The sequence below is a fragment of the Mustela nigripes genome, chromosome 5 (genome assembly GCF_022355385.1).
Source record: "Mustela nigripes isolate SB6536 chromosome 5, MUSNIG.SB6536, whole genome shotgun sequence".
Lineage (NCBI taxonomy): Eukaryota > Metazoa > Chordata > Mammalia > Carnivora > Mustelidae > Mustela > Mustela nigripes.
In genome coordinates, this window is record NC_081561.1 from 92355045 (window position 1) to 92373554 (window position 18510).

The window sequence follows — 18510 nt, forward strand, 5'->3', positions numbered from 1 at the left end:
ATTAACGATGAAAATTTTTTAAAAGCTTGTTAAATTTTGTATAGATTCGCATATGTAAAACACATGCTATGGAAATACTGATGTGAAAATGAGCTGGGACTGAAAGGGAAAGAAAAGTTGTTTGCAAATCCAAAAAACAATAACCATATTGTATATTGTTCTCAATAGGGTTTTGGTTTTTTTTTCCGTTGTTATTCGAATCTCTTTCTCCCTATGATTGAGTGCTAACAATTTTGATATTTAAGTAATTCAAATAGTCTTTTAGGAGATACATATTCTAATTTCGGGCTTTTTTTTTTTTTCATTTGCTCTATGCCCTGATGCAAAAAGTAAACTTAGTTATTTAGTAAGTTTGGTTAACTTAGTTAACTAAGTTAACTTAGTAAGATTAACATCATTCCTTGTGTGATCATGTCACCTTTAAGAACATTATGTATATTTATGACGAATTTCTTAACACCATGAGAGAAATATATTTCATATGGACATAACTGTCAGACTTTTATTGGTATACTCAGTAGCTATGTAAGGCAAAAAACAAAACCACATTTTTGCCTTGGAATGATGTCCTTAGTAGCAGTGCTGAGAAGATATCATTTGGATTGAACTTTTTCCTTTAAAGCAATAACACTTAAAAATTTACAGAAGTACTTTTGTGAGTGGCAGTAAAAACATAACATCAAAATTTAACATTGGAAGTAATTGGTTATTACTCACATTTAGGGTATTTTCACTTAGATTTTTATTTCAGAAATAAGCAAATTCTCCACGTGAAAACAGTCTGAGTGCCTTTTAGTAGTATCAGTGAGATAAACTTTCCTTCCAAGTATTTTCCCCATCCCTTTCCTGTCCAAATCTTTTTAGAAATAGTACAGCTGACCACACATATTGTATTTGGTGTTTCACGTTGTTTTGTACACCCACCCCACCCCCCTTTATTTTCATGGGTGGGCTCCAGGGTGAAATATAGATCCCATGATCTGTTGGGGGACCGAGACAGTTGGAGAGATAGCACAGGGCAGTTTGGGGAAGGGAGGTCTCCAGGAAGCGGGAGTGAGCTTTGCTTCAAACTGTGTGAAGGGTGGGGGGAGGGAGGATGCTGATTAAAATAATAAACAAGTGTTGGAAGGAGAAGTGGATTACCACACTACTGTCAGATGCATGAGGGGACCCGCGAAGCCGCCTCCCACTGCCCTCCCCTGCAGCAACGAGCGAGCGGGGCTGGTAGATCTGTTGCGGGAACTTCTCTTGGGACAGACAGAACAACTTTCAAACAACTTAGTTCTCTTGCACTGACAGCATCCCTTAGGCACAGCCTGACCTAGGGAAACGGACTGAAACTAGCTTGGTGGTTGCCATAGTAACGCAGGCTGCGGTGTCTGGGAGAGTCAAGCTGGTGTGGCCTCTTGTCCCCTCTTTGGGTGTTTCTTCAGACAAGAGTACACGCCTTGCTGTTCGAACTCTACATAAGTCATGCTCTTTGAAAACTGGCTCTTTACCCAGGACTTTTTTTTTTTTTTTTCTTTCTGAAACCAGTCTGAATGGAGGAAGTTGGTTATTCTTTGCTTTTTTTTTTTTTTTTTTTTTTTTTTTTTTTTTTTTTTTTTTTTTGCCTTCTCTCATGCAAGTTTCCAGGATATAGCTTCTTTTTGCTGTGTGTAATTGAGACCAAACTCTAAGCCTGGGGCCCAGGAGAGAACAGTTGTGGGCTGCAGGTCATTAGTGAGGTGAGCAGAAGGGAATCCTGGGCTTCCCAGAGAAAAAGGAGACCATGCCAGCCTCGTGGAACAGAGCTACTAGAAATTATAGAAGCAGGTCTGTTCCTTGCGAACTCCGAAGTCCATGAAAAGACGGACCCACAGTGGGGTGGCTAAAATGTCCCAGCGCAAGCTGCTGCTGCTCATGGACCACAGCTCAAAGGCAAGGCTTGTAAAGGATTTTACAAAGGATTTTAAAGTATAGCCAGAAAAGATACGGATTTTAGAAGTTAAAAGCTGTTGTCGGAAGGAAGTTCGCCGGAAAGATGTAGGCTTCAAGGGCTACTGGACGATGATTGGTTTAAACTTCAGCTTACGGGAATTGCTGACAAAATTTGAAAAGGTATGCAGAACGTGGACTTCATGAATGTACCTTTTTTTCTTCCTTGTCTGTTTTTTTATAACTATGCGTTTTCATGGTAGTCTAGTGACTGTTCGGTTATTTAATTTCTAAGGCATATTTGATTTGATATCCTCTTTTACATTTTTTTTTTTTAAACTAAAGAGCAAGTTAGCAATTCTTTCCTTTGGTCAGGAGGGCTTCTCATGATGCCTGTCAGTTTTAGAATTCCACATCAGAAGAGATCCTTTGTACTCAAGTCGACTGGTAATTTAATTGAAAGTTATTTTGGAAAGAAAAAAAAAAAAGCAGTAACAACACTGGGTTTTCATGCCAAAGTCTGACTTCATCAGGCATGGGTTCTGTTTTCCAGACCCCTCAGGTTTCTCTCCCTGCAGTTGGTGGAGCACTGCCTTTCCCAGCCTGCTTTCTGAAGATTCAGTGCTGAGCTGGGAGATGATACCTCCCTGTGACAAGGGCACAATCCATTCTTAAACGTTTTCTTTTTTATTTCTGAGTGTCTGTTTTAGATGTGGAGTGCTTGCATGCACTGTGAAGCTTTAACGCTTGGATCATTAATTTTGCACTTAGTTCTTTTTTTCCGTAGGAAAGTTCTTGGCACACTCTAGGATTGAGCCCAGCCTGCCAAAGCTACCTTACATTTATAGTTAAACAAAACAGAAAACCTCAACATGCTGCTCATGGGCTCCTGCCCTTCCTTAGCCTGTGGATGCCAAGCACTTATCTTCTTTCAACTTCCAATATGGAAAGAAAAAGTAAGAAGTGAAATGATTTCACTGTGTACATAAATCAATTATTTATCAGTTGTTAAAGATGTGCTCAGTGGCTTTCACTGTGAATACCCCATGGTTCGTTACAAGTACAAATATAAGCGAGACTATACTGAGTCATTAAAGAATCATGGGCTTTTTTTTTTTTTTTTTTTTAAATGAAACTGCAATTGCCAGAGGGAAAAGGTATAAAACCATGTCATTTGAAAAATTTAGAAGCTTTTCCAAAACAATCACAGTCATTGCTTCCCTCCTGGTGATAGAAACAGTGTAGTGGGAAGAATGTGGAGAAAGAGGAATGTAGCTTCTCCTGGCTGGAAGCCCCCCCATCTCTCCTGCACCCCAACTGTAGTAGTAAGGATTGCAACACAGGGTGCACTTTGACCTCTTGCTTTAATATATTGTTAAGCACCTAAATTCCTGAGAATAGGGATGGTTTCCCCTTGCTCACCATTTAAAAGGGTCAGAGGAGGGAGAGAATAACTTTTTTTATGGCAGCTGGGAACAGCAGGTGACAAACTTTATGACCATAAAGAGGTCTGCTAGCTTGGTTTGTATAGTTTTGTCTGTTTCTTCCTAAAAAGGTATAGGGCATATGTTACATGAATAATTCATTACATAGACCCCCTGAGAGGCAGTAATTGTAGGCAATAGCTGGACTTTTGTATTGTAATTGCGGCTATTAGTCTTAAAAGCCTAGGTCAGATACCAGAGGTTAGTAGCCTGCCTCAGTCTTCTGGCCATTTTATTGGCAAAGCTACATGTACTGGACATATTAGTATATTTCCTCTCTAACTCCCAAATCTTACTATCTGCTTATTTCTTATTCTTATTTTAGTAGTTGAGTTGACAGTAAAAGATGTCTGCTGGCTTATTCCTATCAAAAGCTTGATTTGGGCATTTTTTTTTTTAATTTTTTTGGCGACAAAGGCAAATTCAAAGAAACAATCCTGCTGCCATTCACAACCCGAAGTTCTCCATGTATGTTTACTTTTGTGTTAGACGCCTTTGTAAAAATCTATGTAAGCGTTCATCTCTTCGCCATATTTCATTTGTAGAAAGTTGTCATACATGAATATATTTTTCTTCAAGTCAAGTATTTAAAAAAATCCTTTGTGTATTTTCACAAAAGCAGTCTCTTATAGCCTTTGCTGCACTGATTCGTTGCCAGGAAAACTGGTGTTATGGAAAGGTACCTCTACTTCACACCTCTCAAATACAGCTGCCTCCCTTCCCCAGCTCTGAAAGCAATAATGCCATTTTTAGGGAAGGACCAAAGCCTACTGCTGTAATGCAAAAGCCACATTATACCTTCAGAAGCTGAAGAACAGTCCTTCCATGGATCTTTTACTCTCAATTCCTTTAGACTTGTTTTTTTTTCCCCTCTCTATTAGTGATCTGCTTCTTTTATTGTTATTATTGTCATTATTATTGTGATGTGATATTAGTCACCGTACAGTACATCGTTAGTTTTGATGTAGTTAGTGTTCCATGATTCATTGTTTGTGAGAAAATATGGACTGTAGTGATTTAGCACTTCTATGTCAGTGGTTAATATTCTGCAGTCTGAAGTTTAGGATATCATAGCCAAAACGTCATTTTACTGTGTTCCTGAAGCCATTGCAGGCTGTAAGAACACAAGGGTCAGAAGTTGGGATGTGATGGGTCTTCCAGTGATGGCTAATCTGAAAAACTGTACACTGCTCAGTTACTGAAATTTCCAAATGACTGCAGATCTTCACAGTAACGTCAAGACAGAATGTTGTGAGAGCAATTGAAAGGGGGAATTATGGTTGACATTTTTGAATTTTAAAGAAATCCAGTGGTCTTGTGATTTATGTTGGGTATCCATTCATACATGAGTATTTGGCACATGATTGCAGTCTGTATTTTGGTTACCTAATCTCAAAACAGATGATGCCAGGACTGTTCTCCAGCATAGGCGGGGTGGACAGATTACATTCGGTACTCATTCCTCATCTCTTAGAACCAGAAAAAGGAATGCTGAGCTTCCCTGGGAATCCAGAAGGCAGGAGGCATTCTCTACTGTTCCCTCAAAGTGACACCTCACCAGAGATCAGGAAATCCCAGCTGACAGAAACCATGGGTACCCCAGAAGGGTCCTAAAGGGGAGTTTGAGACTGGAACTTCTTACCAAGGGAGGATGACCTTGTGGCAAGATATGATTGCCAGCAAGCAGGCCCTATTCATCTAGTCAAGTGAGGAGGAGGAAAGTCTGTGACCACATGCACAGCGATTACTCAGGCCAGACTCACAGCTGACTGGGCACAGAAAGCTGGTCCACCAGAGCACCCCTCTGAAGTCCTGCCGGTGGGTTGGTTTTAGTGCCCCCTCTCCCGATTTCAGTGAATGAATTTTCTCCTTGAAAGTACTTCACAAAGGAAGTATCTGATGGTTTCAGTGCCCAATTCTACTGTCATACTTGAGCCATTTGCATTGTGTACTGTCCCTTGTATTTACTTAGCAGTCACAGAGGATAGAGTAATGGACAGTTGTAGCTCAGTGACATTTTGAGTGACTGTTGTCTTTTATTAATTTATGTGGCTCTATTGCCAGGTGATTAATGATAATGACAGTTTTCTAATTGTGTGTGTGTGTGTGTGTGTGTGTGTGTATGCACACACGCAGATGTCTTTGAATAGTTACTACTGTCTTGGCTAATCCTTTGGGAAAATTGACTTCCCATAGTGACAGAGAGAAGGCACTCAATGATAAATTTCCTTTATAGCATTTACCACCTTTAGGATGAGTACTTTTTAAAATTCTAGCTTAGAGCTGTATTTTCCTGCTCAATTTGCAATGTTTAATTTTAAAACAAATGTGTACATTAAAACACAGTAAACTTCCCATTTCGAGGTCTACTCATTTGTTCCACAGTTAGCAAATATTTATGAAGTGCACAGTAGGTACAAGCCCTGGGATGAGTGCAGGGATGAGAAGGGGGATAGGGTAGACTTTTCCTCATTGAGCTTATGGCCTAATGGGAGGATACAGACCTTAAACAAGAAACATATTTTACTCCAAGTGTGTGATTCAGCAAATGTAGAGGGAGTCATGAGAGTAACAGGTAGCCCTGATTTAGTCGGGTGCACAGAAATCTTTCCTGCAGAAATGACATTTAAACTGGGGCTTAAAAGATGGGTGTGAGGTTAATGTAGGGCAGTGGAGGAGGGAGGAAATGGAGAGCTTTCTGGGCAATAGAACAGATCAGGAGGGGAGGAGTTGGGTACTCTAGGATTATAGTTTTAAACATTTAACATGCCATGATTTTAGGGTTTTTAAAGATGTTCACTTTTGATTATGCTGTCTGATTTGGAGAAAGAAGGCGGGGCAGTATTTTGGCTACATGAAAAATTTAGTAACTGCCCCTAAGAACTGTTCATGTCGGTCAAACCTGGGGACTCCAGGAGGGAGACCACTGTATTTTAATTCACTAGGATGAATTAATGTTTCAGTAATAATGGGTGTAGATTCAAGATTTGGAACAGGTGGGGCACCTGGGTGGCTCAGTGGGTTAAGCCGCTGCCTTCGGCTTAGGTCATGATCTCGGGGTCCAGGGATCGAGTTCCCGCATCGGGCTCTCTGCTCAGCAGGGAGCCTGCTTCCTCCTCTCTCTCTCTCTGCCTGCCTCTCTGCCTACTTGTGATCTCTCTCTGTCAAATAAATAAAATCTTTAAAAAAAAAAAAAGATTTGACACAGGTTTTGGTTATGAAAGATATTTTGATGAATAGTAGTGTTTGTAGTGTATTTATTGATTCTTTATCATTGCAAGTTGGCTTGTTCGGATTATCTTGGAAGGGCCATTAATTGTGAGTTTGTTCAACTTAGTGATTTAACTTTTTTTCTACTCTGTCGTCTAACATATTTATAATCATAGATAATGGGAAAAGAACAATACTGGTACTGATTTCTTACTTTATAAATGCTGTTACAGACCAGGTAATACTACTTTCAGTTGTCTTAATGTGATTCCATAATTTTTAGTAATTAAAATCTATGAGATAAGTTGTCGAATGAAAATGTAGTTTATAAATAATTAATTGAATTATTTTTTTAAATTAATCATAATAATTAATCAAATAATTATTTATAATTCCTCACTATCCCAGAAGCTTCACAAAAGCTTCAAAGCATATTTACATATCACATGATGACCTTTGATGATGTTATTTGGTGGTTGTATTATTTTTAGGTAATATCTGACTTGTTTAAACAAAGTTATGATTCCTCACTTTCAAAACCCAAATCTCTGGCAACAACCCACTGAGCTCCTATTAATCAACCCCAAACTGTCTCTGAATTCCATTCTTGTTTTTGAAAGAGCAGTGGGTTTCTTTTCCTCTAATGGTTAACTTTGTTGATTTAGCCCAAGCCTTGGAATATGGTAGGGAAGTCGTAGCTGACCTCACTTCTTCACCTTCACGAATATAATCCAAATAATTAATATAATCCAAAGAAACATTTTGGCTCACATGGTTATAGCCGCTACTTGATTATAGAAAATTATAAAGAAGTAAAATGCGTGTGACATACATTGTAAAGTGTCCGCATATAATAATCTCTGTGGGTTAGATAATTAGATACATATCCAGATAAGGGCAAAATTAGTATGAAAATGTCAGTTATTAGATAAATAAATAAATATTTTCATAAATAAATAAATATGAGGTTAATTTTGACCTGGGTAGCGGATGTTGTAGGAAAGTGAATCTCTGTGGGCTTCATAGCCATCTTCTGGAAGGCTGTGCTGACAGTATACATCTTACGATTTTGACGGTATTTTTGTCTGTTGTCCTCTTACCCTAACCACTGGCTTCTGCTAACCTACATTCTGCTTATATTGTTAGAAGTTATGTTTCAACAGAAGCCTTAGATATTCCTTTGTCTTATTTTTAAATGTTAGTTCAACTGCTTGAATGCTTTGTGTTGGCCTCTCGGTGCACATGACCGGCTCATGCTAAATGCTGGGAGAGCATTGCTTTGTGCTTCTGCATGAATTACATGCCCATAACTAATTATCAATAATGATTCTGTGCTGCTTAATGTTCCGAATGGTTTGCAAGTGACAGAGGTAAGCATTACTAGGGCAAGTTCTCAGCTTTGCAGTGACAGTAAACCCTCCTTCATGGAATTTCAATTTATTTTAGCATTTGGTGCTCCATCAGGGTCATGATCTAACTGCCTCCCATGCTGGCATCTTGATTTTAAAACCAGTGCAGCATTGTATGGTCATCTACGAAGGAACGTAATTCATTAACTGCACATCATTCTAAATTTCCAGTGAAAGATCAGGCAGAGCTTTGTAGTGCAAGAATCTAAATAATTTTAGGTTCCCATATTAAATTTTTTAAATGAAGAGATTGAGCAAAATGATTACTGCACTCCCGTCCAATTGTGTAATTGTCTGTTTTTCCTTGGCATTATGGTGGCTAATATGCCAATCAAGACGAACTAGATACTTTCATTCATGCATTTATACATTTTATCTATTGACCTATCCCTGTTTTACAGTAGGCTCATTCTGTGTAGCAGAGACTGTGAAGAATACAGAAGAAATATTAAGATGGTTTTTTTGACTTTGGGAGCTTTTAATATATCTGGCCAAGTAAATATGCTATCAAATGTTACATAAAATGGAATAATGTATGCTGATTTCTTTGATCACTTTCTGGTTGTTAGTTTTTTTCCTGCTTTTTGTGGAGGCTCATGTGTGGAAGGGTTCTTCACATACCAAAAATTGCATTCCAATATAAATATATGATGATTGGTAGTCCTCTTATCCAACCCCTGATAGAAGTACCTACAATCATTGACTGACCAGTGATAGAGCTCTGTTCTACTCCATTTGTCTTTGTGGCTGGGTTGAAAAGGCATTACTTGATTGGATATCAGGAGCCCAGTCTGCTCTGTGTTCTTGGTACACAGATTTCCTGATGTTGTAGAATACTTTTGTGAAACTTAAATTAAAAACTATTTGTGGATATTAGTACACTTCTGTCTTCCTACTTCTGACTCTGAAAGGAAGCAAATATGCTGGGCTACTTTAGGAAGTAGTGGTTTGAAGTTTCCTTGTGATTTTTGGTATGGTTCATTCATAATAATGTTTAAGAAACTATACAGGAAATTTGAGTCCAGATTGAGAGAGCAAAAAGTTGCCTTCCTTGCTCACTGTGTCATTGAGCTGCTGCCTTTTTATTTTTTTTTTTTTTAGGATTTTATTTATTTAGTTAGTTAGTTCAGTTAGCCAACATATAGTAATACATCATTAGTTTTTGATGTTGTGTCATCAATTCATTAGTTGCACATAACACCCAGTGCTCACGACATCATGTGTCCTCCTTAATACCCATCACTCTGTTACCCCATCCTCCCATCCCCTTCCCTTCTGCAACCCTCAGTTTGTTTCCAGGGTCTAGAGGCTCTCATGGTGTGTCTCCCTCTCTGATTTCATCCCATTCAGTTTTCCCTGCCTTTCCCTGTGATCCTCTACACTATTCCTTATGTTCCATATATGAGTGAAACTGTACGATAGTTGTCCTTCTCAGCTTGACTTATTTCACTCAGCATAATCCCCTCCATTTCCATCCATGTAGATGCAAATGGTAGGTATTCATCCTTTCTGATGGCTGAGTAATACTCTATTGTACATACGAACCACATCTTCTTTATCCATTCATCTGTTGAAGAGTATCTTGGCTCCTTCCACAGTTTGCTATTGTGGACACTGCTGTTATGAACATTGGGGTGCAACTGCTGGGTCGTAGGGCAGCTCTATTTTTAACATCTTGAGGAACCTCCATATTGTTTTTCAGAGTGGCTGTACCAGCTTGCATTTATTTATTTGAGAGCACATGCATGAGAGAGAGAGAGAGAAAGAAATAAAGAGAGCTCAAGCAAATTAATGGGGAACAGGCAGAGGGAGAAGCAGACTCCCCACTGAGCAAAGAGTCTGATGCTGGACTCCATCCTAGGACCCTGGAATCATGACCTAATCCCATGTCTGCATAACCGACTGAGCCATCCATGTGACCCTGTTGAGCTTCTTGAGAAAGACAGCTGTCATGCATATGTAAAGCATGAGCTTAAAACTGTTGATCTTAAAAAATATCTCTTTAGGTGTCTTAAAATGCATTTCAGGACACAAAAATACAACCGTTACATCCTGAAGAATGAGGACTAGGTTCAGGAGATGACACCAAATAACCTTTCAACAGAACTTTCCTTATCTTTTTCTTTTTCACCAAGAATTTCTATTTAAAGCATCCCAAACTGAAATTATGTTGAGATTGCCATTTTATGCGCATAATGTCGTGCCTGAGCACCTTGAATCAGGATCTGGCTCTGTCCCCTACTCCTCTGTTGGTGTTTGCTCCCCTGTATGTGGAATTGAGGTGCTAGTGAAATGCACAAGAATCAACAAGCTCAGAGTTTTTGTTTGGTGGTGAATACCAGTTCTGGGTGTACTTAGATCCCACTTTGTAGGTAGACCTGATTTGGCTTTGTCATTAGGGTCAAATAACCCCAGAGACCAATAGGCTTGCAAATTTGGAGCATAAATTTTGCAGAAGCTGTCTTCAATCTCTGTGTTCATCCTCCCCCTCCTCAGATCTGACCCTATTCATGTCATGTTAGACATCACAAAACTCAGAAATGAGAATACAGCTCTTCTGCCCTTTAACCTAATGGAAGTGTCACCCTCCTGCCATGCTTCTTGGATAGTGAGGTGCAAAAGGCCTTTCTTTCCATGTATCCAGTTGGTTAGTCTAGGTGTTTAGGTACAGGAAGAACAATCTTTTATATCCTAGCCTCTAAGCATTGGTTCCTGATAGATTGCTATGGGTCCTGATAGATTGCTAATCAGGAATTATTTCTAAATTAATGGAAACATTCCAAATATTCAAAGAATTTCTATTTAATTCTTAATTGTGCTCCTTTGGAATTGGAAAACTTAAGGTGAGTGAGGCTTATAAAGGAAAATGGAAGTTGAGAAAGGTAATATAATTATGGTGCTTAAGAGTTTATTTTCCTTTTACTAATTCAGATTCATTACCTGAAATAATTTTTTAATTTCTGTCATAGGTTGCCTTAAAGCTAATAGGTTGCATTAAAGCTAATGCCATAGAGTTTCACTGCACACCTTCATGGTCCGCTTGGGTGTTTGCTCTTCTCTTTGTAAGTTCACACTCATTTATTGGATGGTAGTGACTGTCACACTACCAAGTTAGCTAAGACTAACTTGCTTTCTTTTTATTTGGGAAGAAAAGATGATTGCCATAGTAAGACAGATAATTGTGTTAACAACCTTTAACGAAGACTACTAAAAAATTGATAAAGACCCTCTGTATTTTAAATTTTAAATTTATTATGTTTATATATTTATAAAAAGAAACCCTATTTTTGTAGAATCTTGGAAACTCAAAGTATATAAAAGAAAACCAAAATCCCCTTCTTGTACAAAGATTATACTATTTTGATATTTCTTAAACTTTTTGATATACACATATATAGTGATATACAGAAACATATGCTAATTTAAAACACCTACCCTAAAAATTAAATTAACATCATAATATAGTTTTGTATCCTTCATTTTTAAACTTAATATTATATAACATTAATGTATTATGATAGTTTCCACTTTTTACTTTAAAACAATTGATATAGTAAATGTGTATACATAAATCTTTTCAGGATAGGTAATTTCAACAATTTTAAGGCTTTTGATACAAATTGCCAAAATGCTTCTTCAAAGTCTGAACCAGTTTTTATTTTTAATTTTAATAATTCTTATTTTGCTTTATACTCAAATTTCCTTCAGAAAAAAAATTTCTATTTAACAGGAGAAATATTATTTTGTCAATTGTTTTTATTTCCTAAGGAAGATATACATTTTTATGAAAATGTTCTTTTAAAATTCTAGGAATAAATTTTATTCAATTGGAAGGACAAACTATTAAGTTTATACACTGTAAAAAGAAAAAAAGGAAAATTATGTAATATCTTTATAAAACATAACAGTTTGAGGACAGTTTTGCTGAGGAACAAAGAAGAGAATGAATCGGGGTATTAAGCAGTATCCAGTGATTTGGCAACAATAATTATATAAAATTTCAGAAATTTCTCATTAATCTGAAATACTCCCATCTAACCAACTGATACAGGAAATTTTAATACATTCTGTTTTTAGGAACTGAGGAAGCAATATATTAAAGATTTGAAAGCTATTGTTTTCAACATCAGAATTGTGGAAACACTTGAATTTGTTATCATTCAAGGCAAATTTTACTATTTTGTTTAAAAAAAAAAAAACACCCTTATCTGTGGACGATAAAAAAAAAAAATGAAGTCCTATATAGCAACGCCAAGTTAGTATTGACACTAATACCTAACATTTGCACTCTTTCTGCTTTTTTCTCTTTAGGACATCCAGGCCGAAATTGATGCACATAACGACATATTTAAAAGCATTGATGGAAACAGGCAGAAGATGGTAAAAGCTTTGGGGAATTCTGAAGAGGCTACTATGCTTCAGCACCGCCTGGATGATATGAACCAAAGATGGAATGACTTAAAAGCCAAATCTGCCAGCATCAGGTCAGAATAGTCAATATCAAAATAAAAATGATGGGGGAGAGAGATTTCTATGACTTTTGCGTATCAGAAGGAGCACAGGAAGCCTTTCCATCATGCTGATTTCTCTGAAGTGGTTTAAGGTTTAAACGCAGGGACACTTCGCTGTCTCAGGCAATAGAACATGTGGCTCTTGATCTTGGGGTTGTAAGTTTGAGCCCCACATTGGGTGTACATATTACTTAAAAATAAAATCTTAAAATAGTTTTATATGCAAAACTTTTTTTTTTAAGTGACAGCTTTAGCTCCATTTATATCCAGGGCCCACCAGGGCCCAACTGTTCTTGACTAGTTCCAAATTTGCAACGTCATATTTTAAATTGAATACTAAGAAGAATAATGTTACCAACACCTGCTAGTTATTGAGTGTTTTCCTTGACCAAGTACTGTGTTAGCCTCATTATAAACCTTGCTCAGTTCTCGGCATATCCCAGTAGGTGAATAGTAACGTCCTTCCTTACATGAGGAAACAGAGGCTGAATGAGAATAAGGAACTTGCTAAGTTTTTCAGCTAACAAGTGCCAAGCCGAGATTTGAACCTAGATCTTTCTGACTCTTGGCAGTGAATGTTTTGCTTCATCATGCTATTTGTATGTCCAATCGGAAAATGCATTTATAGAAATTAAATACTGCTCTCATGGACACTGAAATGGGAAACTAATGATTCATGTCTGCTTTTGGAAAGAGTAAAATTAAATCAGCATGAATTTGAGGACCAGAATGCTGACTAGGAAAGGACCCTGAAAAAGCATTGAGGGTGACAATTATTAATGCTATTGGGAGTCTAGAATTACATTTAATAGATGGTGAACAGTACCCAAGTGGATATGACTTTACAGGAAACTACTAAGCGAAGATCCCAAAAGAAGAATGTCAGTAGAGAAACCTAGATCTTGGGATGCCTACGGGGCTCAGTCATTGAGCGTCTGACTCTTGATTTCAGGTCAGTTCATGACCTCAGCATCGTGAGATCGAACCCCACATTGGGCTCCATGCTCAGCTCAGAGTCTGCTTGTCCCTCCCTCTCCCTCCTCCTACCTGTTCTTTCTCTCTCTCAAATAATTAAATAAAATCTTTAAAAAAAAAAAAAGGGAAGACCTAGATCTTGTATCTGGGTCAGTCTCTTAAGGTTTGGAAACTATATGATGTATTGAAAAGTGTATAACCTTAAACAAAATGATCTTAAGTTTGATTCTTTGACTTTGATATTTACTTACTGATCTTGGACAAGTCACTGGGTCTCTCTTAGCTTTAGTTTTCTCATTCACACAATCAAAATATAAATATTTAATCCACCTGATTGCTGGGAAGCAATGGGATATTCTGGCAGTTCTTTAACCTATGTAAAGGCTGTCTAACATAGCACCTCGTTTATTTTTTCTTATATAAAGGGGCTCAGTGGATCTGCTTTATCTGGCTTCTGGATTTCATGGAGCCAGTTCCTAGAGTGTAGAAATCTTTAGTGATTATTTGTTGTGAGTAAACGTTAAAATTTTTTTTCTATCTAAAGAGATGTCCTGAAGGTTATTATTCTTCTGAGTCTCATAGAAGGAAATTCACACTTCTTTTTGCCCTTAAGGAAGGGGGTAATTGAGCGTGACCATGGCAGCCTCCACCTAAAGATCCTCTTGGAGATCATGGCAACACTAGCCAACTACGTTTTTCAATAAGAGAGGACAGTCTGGGAGTATTGTACAGTGAGAGAATATACTTAGAGGCTTATTTAAGATTGAATTTTCAACTGGCCAAATCCCTTTGGGTTGCAACTTTCTGTTCCCCATAAATAAAAATAAGTAAAATGATTAAAAATGTTAATTCAGTGAAAAACATTCACTGAGATTCTAGCAAAACCAGCATCTAGTCTAATGAGTGAAAACCATAGTGCTGGTCCTGGTGAAGATTGTGTACATGGTGCTGGCATTTGGAGAGTTTGGAAGACGAGTTCTTTAGGAAGGAAAGTGTATTGAAGGCCCACATCATAAAAAGATCATTCCAGATAGAAAGCTACAGACAGAAAAATCTGTGGTCTTCCACAGATGCTATTCCTAAGCCTATCAAGTCACGTTGTTTTTCTAACCTGAAAAGAAAGAGCTCCTAAAGTACTGTTGCAGTATTATCTACTAAATAAATTAATGTTATTTTTAGAAGATGAGAGAGTAAACTTTTGCCAGTGGACTTCTGCATCAAGATAGATAACACATTCCAGTGACATGTGTTACTTTTGTTTTTTTAATTAAAAAAAATTTTTTTTTAAATTTAAATTCTAGTTGACACGCAATTCAATATTGGTTTAGGAGTCGAGTTCAGTGGTTTGACATTTACATATAATCCCCAGTGCTCATCATCACAGATGCCCTCCTTAATACCCATCGCCCATCTAGTCCATCCCCCACCTCCCTGCCTCCATCAGCCCCCAGTTTATTCTCTATAGTTAAGAGTGGTTTCCCTTTCTCTCTCTTCCCCTGCTCCCAAATGCTCATCCTTTAGTAAAGTGTGTTATTAATGTGATAATAAATTAAAAGAATGTTTAGCCTCATTACCCACTTCTGGAGATTAAGGCATTTATTCAAGCAGTTAATAGGAAAAAACTGTGTTTAAGGCCCTGCAAATAATAAATAAGATATGGTTCCTGTCCTAGTGGGCTCACAGGTCTAAACCAGGTTAAGGCGGGTTCATTGAGAGCTGTAGTTACTTTCTCTTCAGATGATCACCAAAGGCTTCATCAAAGCGTCCATTACTAAGCTGAGCCTCAAAAAGGTATATAGTTTCTCTCCAATGGATTGCATCAGCCCCAGAGAAGGACATGTTGGCAGGAGGCTTGACATAACAGTGTTTTCATGGAACAGTGAAGTTCAGCATGGCTGAGAATTTGCTATTGGTGTGGAGGAGAAAGATTGTGGCCAGAAAAAAAAAAAGGTGGAGAGGCGAGGCACTCTCGTGGAAGGGCTGTGTGCGCCATGCTCATTCTTCTGGTAATAAGAATTTGAAAACTTATAGGTGACATAGTTAGATGTGAGCTTTGGAACGATCCCTCCCACATGCCCATGGAGGATGCTTTCTCAGATAACACAGTTCTGAGGACAAGGAAATTGGCTAACAGACCTCTTCAGTATCCAGGAGAGGGAGGAGACCCTGAATAGGTACTAGGTTCATGTTGTTGAGGCACTAGTGAGACATCCAGAAACAAGTCACCAGTAGTCAGTGGATGGACATCTCTTCAAAAGAGAACAGTCGGCCAAATAAAAAAATGGCGAGATGGGGAGTACCCAGATAGAGGTGGCAGGCAAAGCATTGCAAGTAGGCCAGAGGGTGAAGAATAGAAGAGGGCACAGCAAAACAATCACAAGGAAGCCTAATATATAAGGAATAGGTGAAGGAAAGAAAAGCCAGCAAAGGAACATGAGAAGTGGGTGGCCCTGAGGACAGGAGATCCAGGAGTGTTGTCTAGAGCCAAGGGAGGAGGAGTTTCCAAGGGAGGGGCGTGCCTAGTGGCTAAGGGAGTGGAGTAAGATCAGGGCTACCCAGGCCAGACATAATGAGAAGGGCTTTGGTAACTTTTTGCTGGGATATTCCTTTGGTTGAGGTGAAAATCTGATCTCAGAGGACCAAAGAGTCAGAATGGGAAGTGGGGAGGTGGAAACAGAACTAAGCTACACAGTCTCATTTTCTCAAGTCACTCTGCTATGAAGGGGAGAGAGAGAGAGAGAGAGAGAGAACACATTGCTGTAACTATGTTACTAGATGTAACAGCATTGTAAATGTGCGAGAACTGGAGACCGAGATCTATACCTCTGTTGATTTATCTGTGCTTTCATATAGATCAGATATGCTTCACTGAAGAAGTAAATGACTCAGTCTTCATTTTTAACTTGGGCAAAACAAATTCTAATAGCATTCATTATCACTTCGGTATTTATAAAAGATACATACTTCTTTATACATATATAATATGTAAATTTGTAACTATGTGGTGATGGGTGTTAACTAGACATATTGTGGTAATCATTTATCAATATATATCTATATTGAATCATTGTGTTTATACCTGAAGGTAATAGAATGTTATATGTTAATGATATCTTAATTAAAAGAAAGAGAAAACAGTTTCTTAAAAAAGATAACACAGTTTATGGGGCACCTGGGTGGCTCAGTGGGTTAAGCCGCTGCCTTTGGCTCAGGTCATGATCTCAGGGTCCTGGGATCGAGCCCCACATCGGGCTCTCTGCTCAGCAGGGAGACTGCTTCCTCCTCTCTCTCTGCCTGCCTCTCTGCCTGCTTGTGATCTCTCTCTGTCAAATAAATAAATAAAATCTTTTTTTTTTGAAGATTTTATTTATTTATTTGACAGACAAATCACAAGGAAGCAGAGAGGCAGGCAGAGAGAGAGAAAGGGGGAAGCAGGCTTCCTGCTGAGCAGAGAGCCCGATGCGGGGCTCGATCCCAGGACCCTGAGATCATGACCTGAGCTGAAGGCGCGGCTTAACCCACTGAGCCACCCAGGCGCCCCAATAAATAAAATCTTTAAAAAAAAAGATAACATAGTTTATTATACTCAGTAATAGGCCCTCGTATAGGAAGCCCAACCTCAAACAGAAGTGGTCCAGGGTAGTGTTTAGTAGTGTTAACCCTTGGAGCTATACCACCTCAGTTCCAACACTGGCTTTGCCTCTTAGCAGTTGTGCCACCGTGGACAGGTTCCTTAGCCAGTATGTGTGTCCACGTATTGTCAAAGAGAGATAATAAGAGTAACTTCTTTTAGGGTCATCCTGAATATTTCATTTAATTAGCCTGTATAAAGTGCTTAAGACAGTGGCAAACAGTAAGCACTCAATAATTGCTAACTAATATAATTTTTTCATGGATTACCATTCTGTTTGGCACTAATCTGTTCAAAAGACATAGAAATTGTCCCTACTTCATTTTTTGGTCTTCATCATTAATGTTGGGAATTTCTGAGAAGGTCCCCAACAAATGGTGTTCATCTATCCTGGCTGGATTCTGAACAAATATGAATAAAAGTATGTCCAAGAGAGAACAACAGTGTCATGTTAATTATTGGTAGAGGCCAGGCTGGAGGAGGTGGCTTAGGGAGAGGGCCCCGTGGGCCCTGATAGCTGAACCCCAGAATGAGGTGGCGTTACCAGCAGTCATAGAGAAGGTGGTCCCCCAGGTGAGGAACCCTACAAGGAAGAATGAGGAGGAGCTCAGTGTTTGCAGGCCTGTTTCAAGAGTCAAGGGTGAGCTGAGCAAAGCATCTGGTTATTTCCTAAATTGACGAATCAGATTCTTCACTTCACCTCTTCAGGGACTGAGAGGGGATGGTTGGAGAAGAGGTCAGGAGTGTGCTCAGTGAGAAAGTCCCTCCCCAAGGGATTGGGTGGGAAAGCGTTCTCATCAACAAATATGGAGAGTCAGCCTATCTCCCAGCCCCCTGCCTCCCTCAGTCCTTGTTGAAAACGATGCCTGGTGAGCACGCTGTCACTTTCCATCCCTTTACTCATTCCTCCCATTCCTTTAAAGCAGTCTTTCCCTACACTGCCTTCTCTTGTGTCTGAATTCAGTTGTATCTTTAATATTTCTGTTCACTATTCCACTACTTTTCTGTTTCCTTGAAAGTTGGCTTTCCCCTTAGTGACCCTCTTCATTTAAAGCTCTCTTTGATAGCCTGTAAGTTTCCCATTTTCCTCACCTGGAATATTTTGGATATTTAATAGCTGCTACTGGTACCAATTGACTGGAACACCAGCCATCCACTTGCGGCATGGAGCTGCAGACCAGTGGCCACAGGGCCACACAGGGATAAGGAAGACGTTGACAGCCTCCTTGCCGTATTTTAGGCATTGCTGTTCCATCTCAACAGCTTCTCCTTGGAAGCAGATTCATGCATTACTCTACCCTCTACCATCTTTCTCCTGCTTCTTCCTGCTCTGTAAGACACTCTTCTGCTTTACTCATTGATTTGAGCATCTG

At 38.8% G+C, this 18510-nt stretch overlaps 1 protein-coding gene across 5 annotated transcripts in view; it reads left to right on the forward strand.

Moving 5' to 3' along the window:
* Nucleotides 1–18510, forward strand: part of UTRN (utrophin) — a 501914-nt gene that overhangs the window by 339388 nt on the left and 144016 nt on the right. For all 5 annotated transcript variants that reach the window (XM_059400879.1, XM_059400881.1, XM_059400882.1 and 2 more), the window contains one exon: nucleotides 12332–12504. In XM_059400879.1, coding sequence (XP_059256862.1) covers nucleotides 12332–12504 — 173 coding nt within the window. The remainder of the gene's footprint in view (nucleotides 1–12331; nucleotides 12505–18510) is intronic.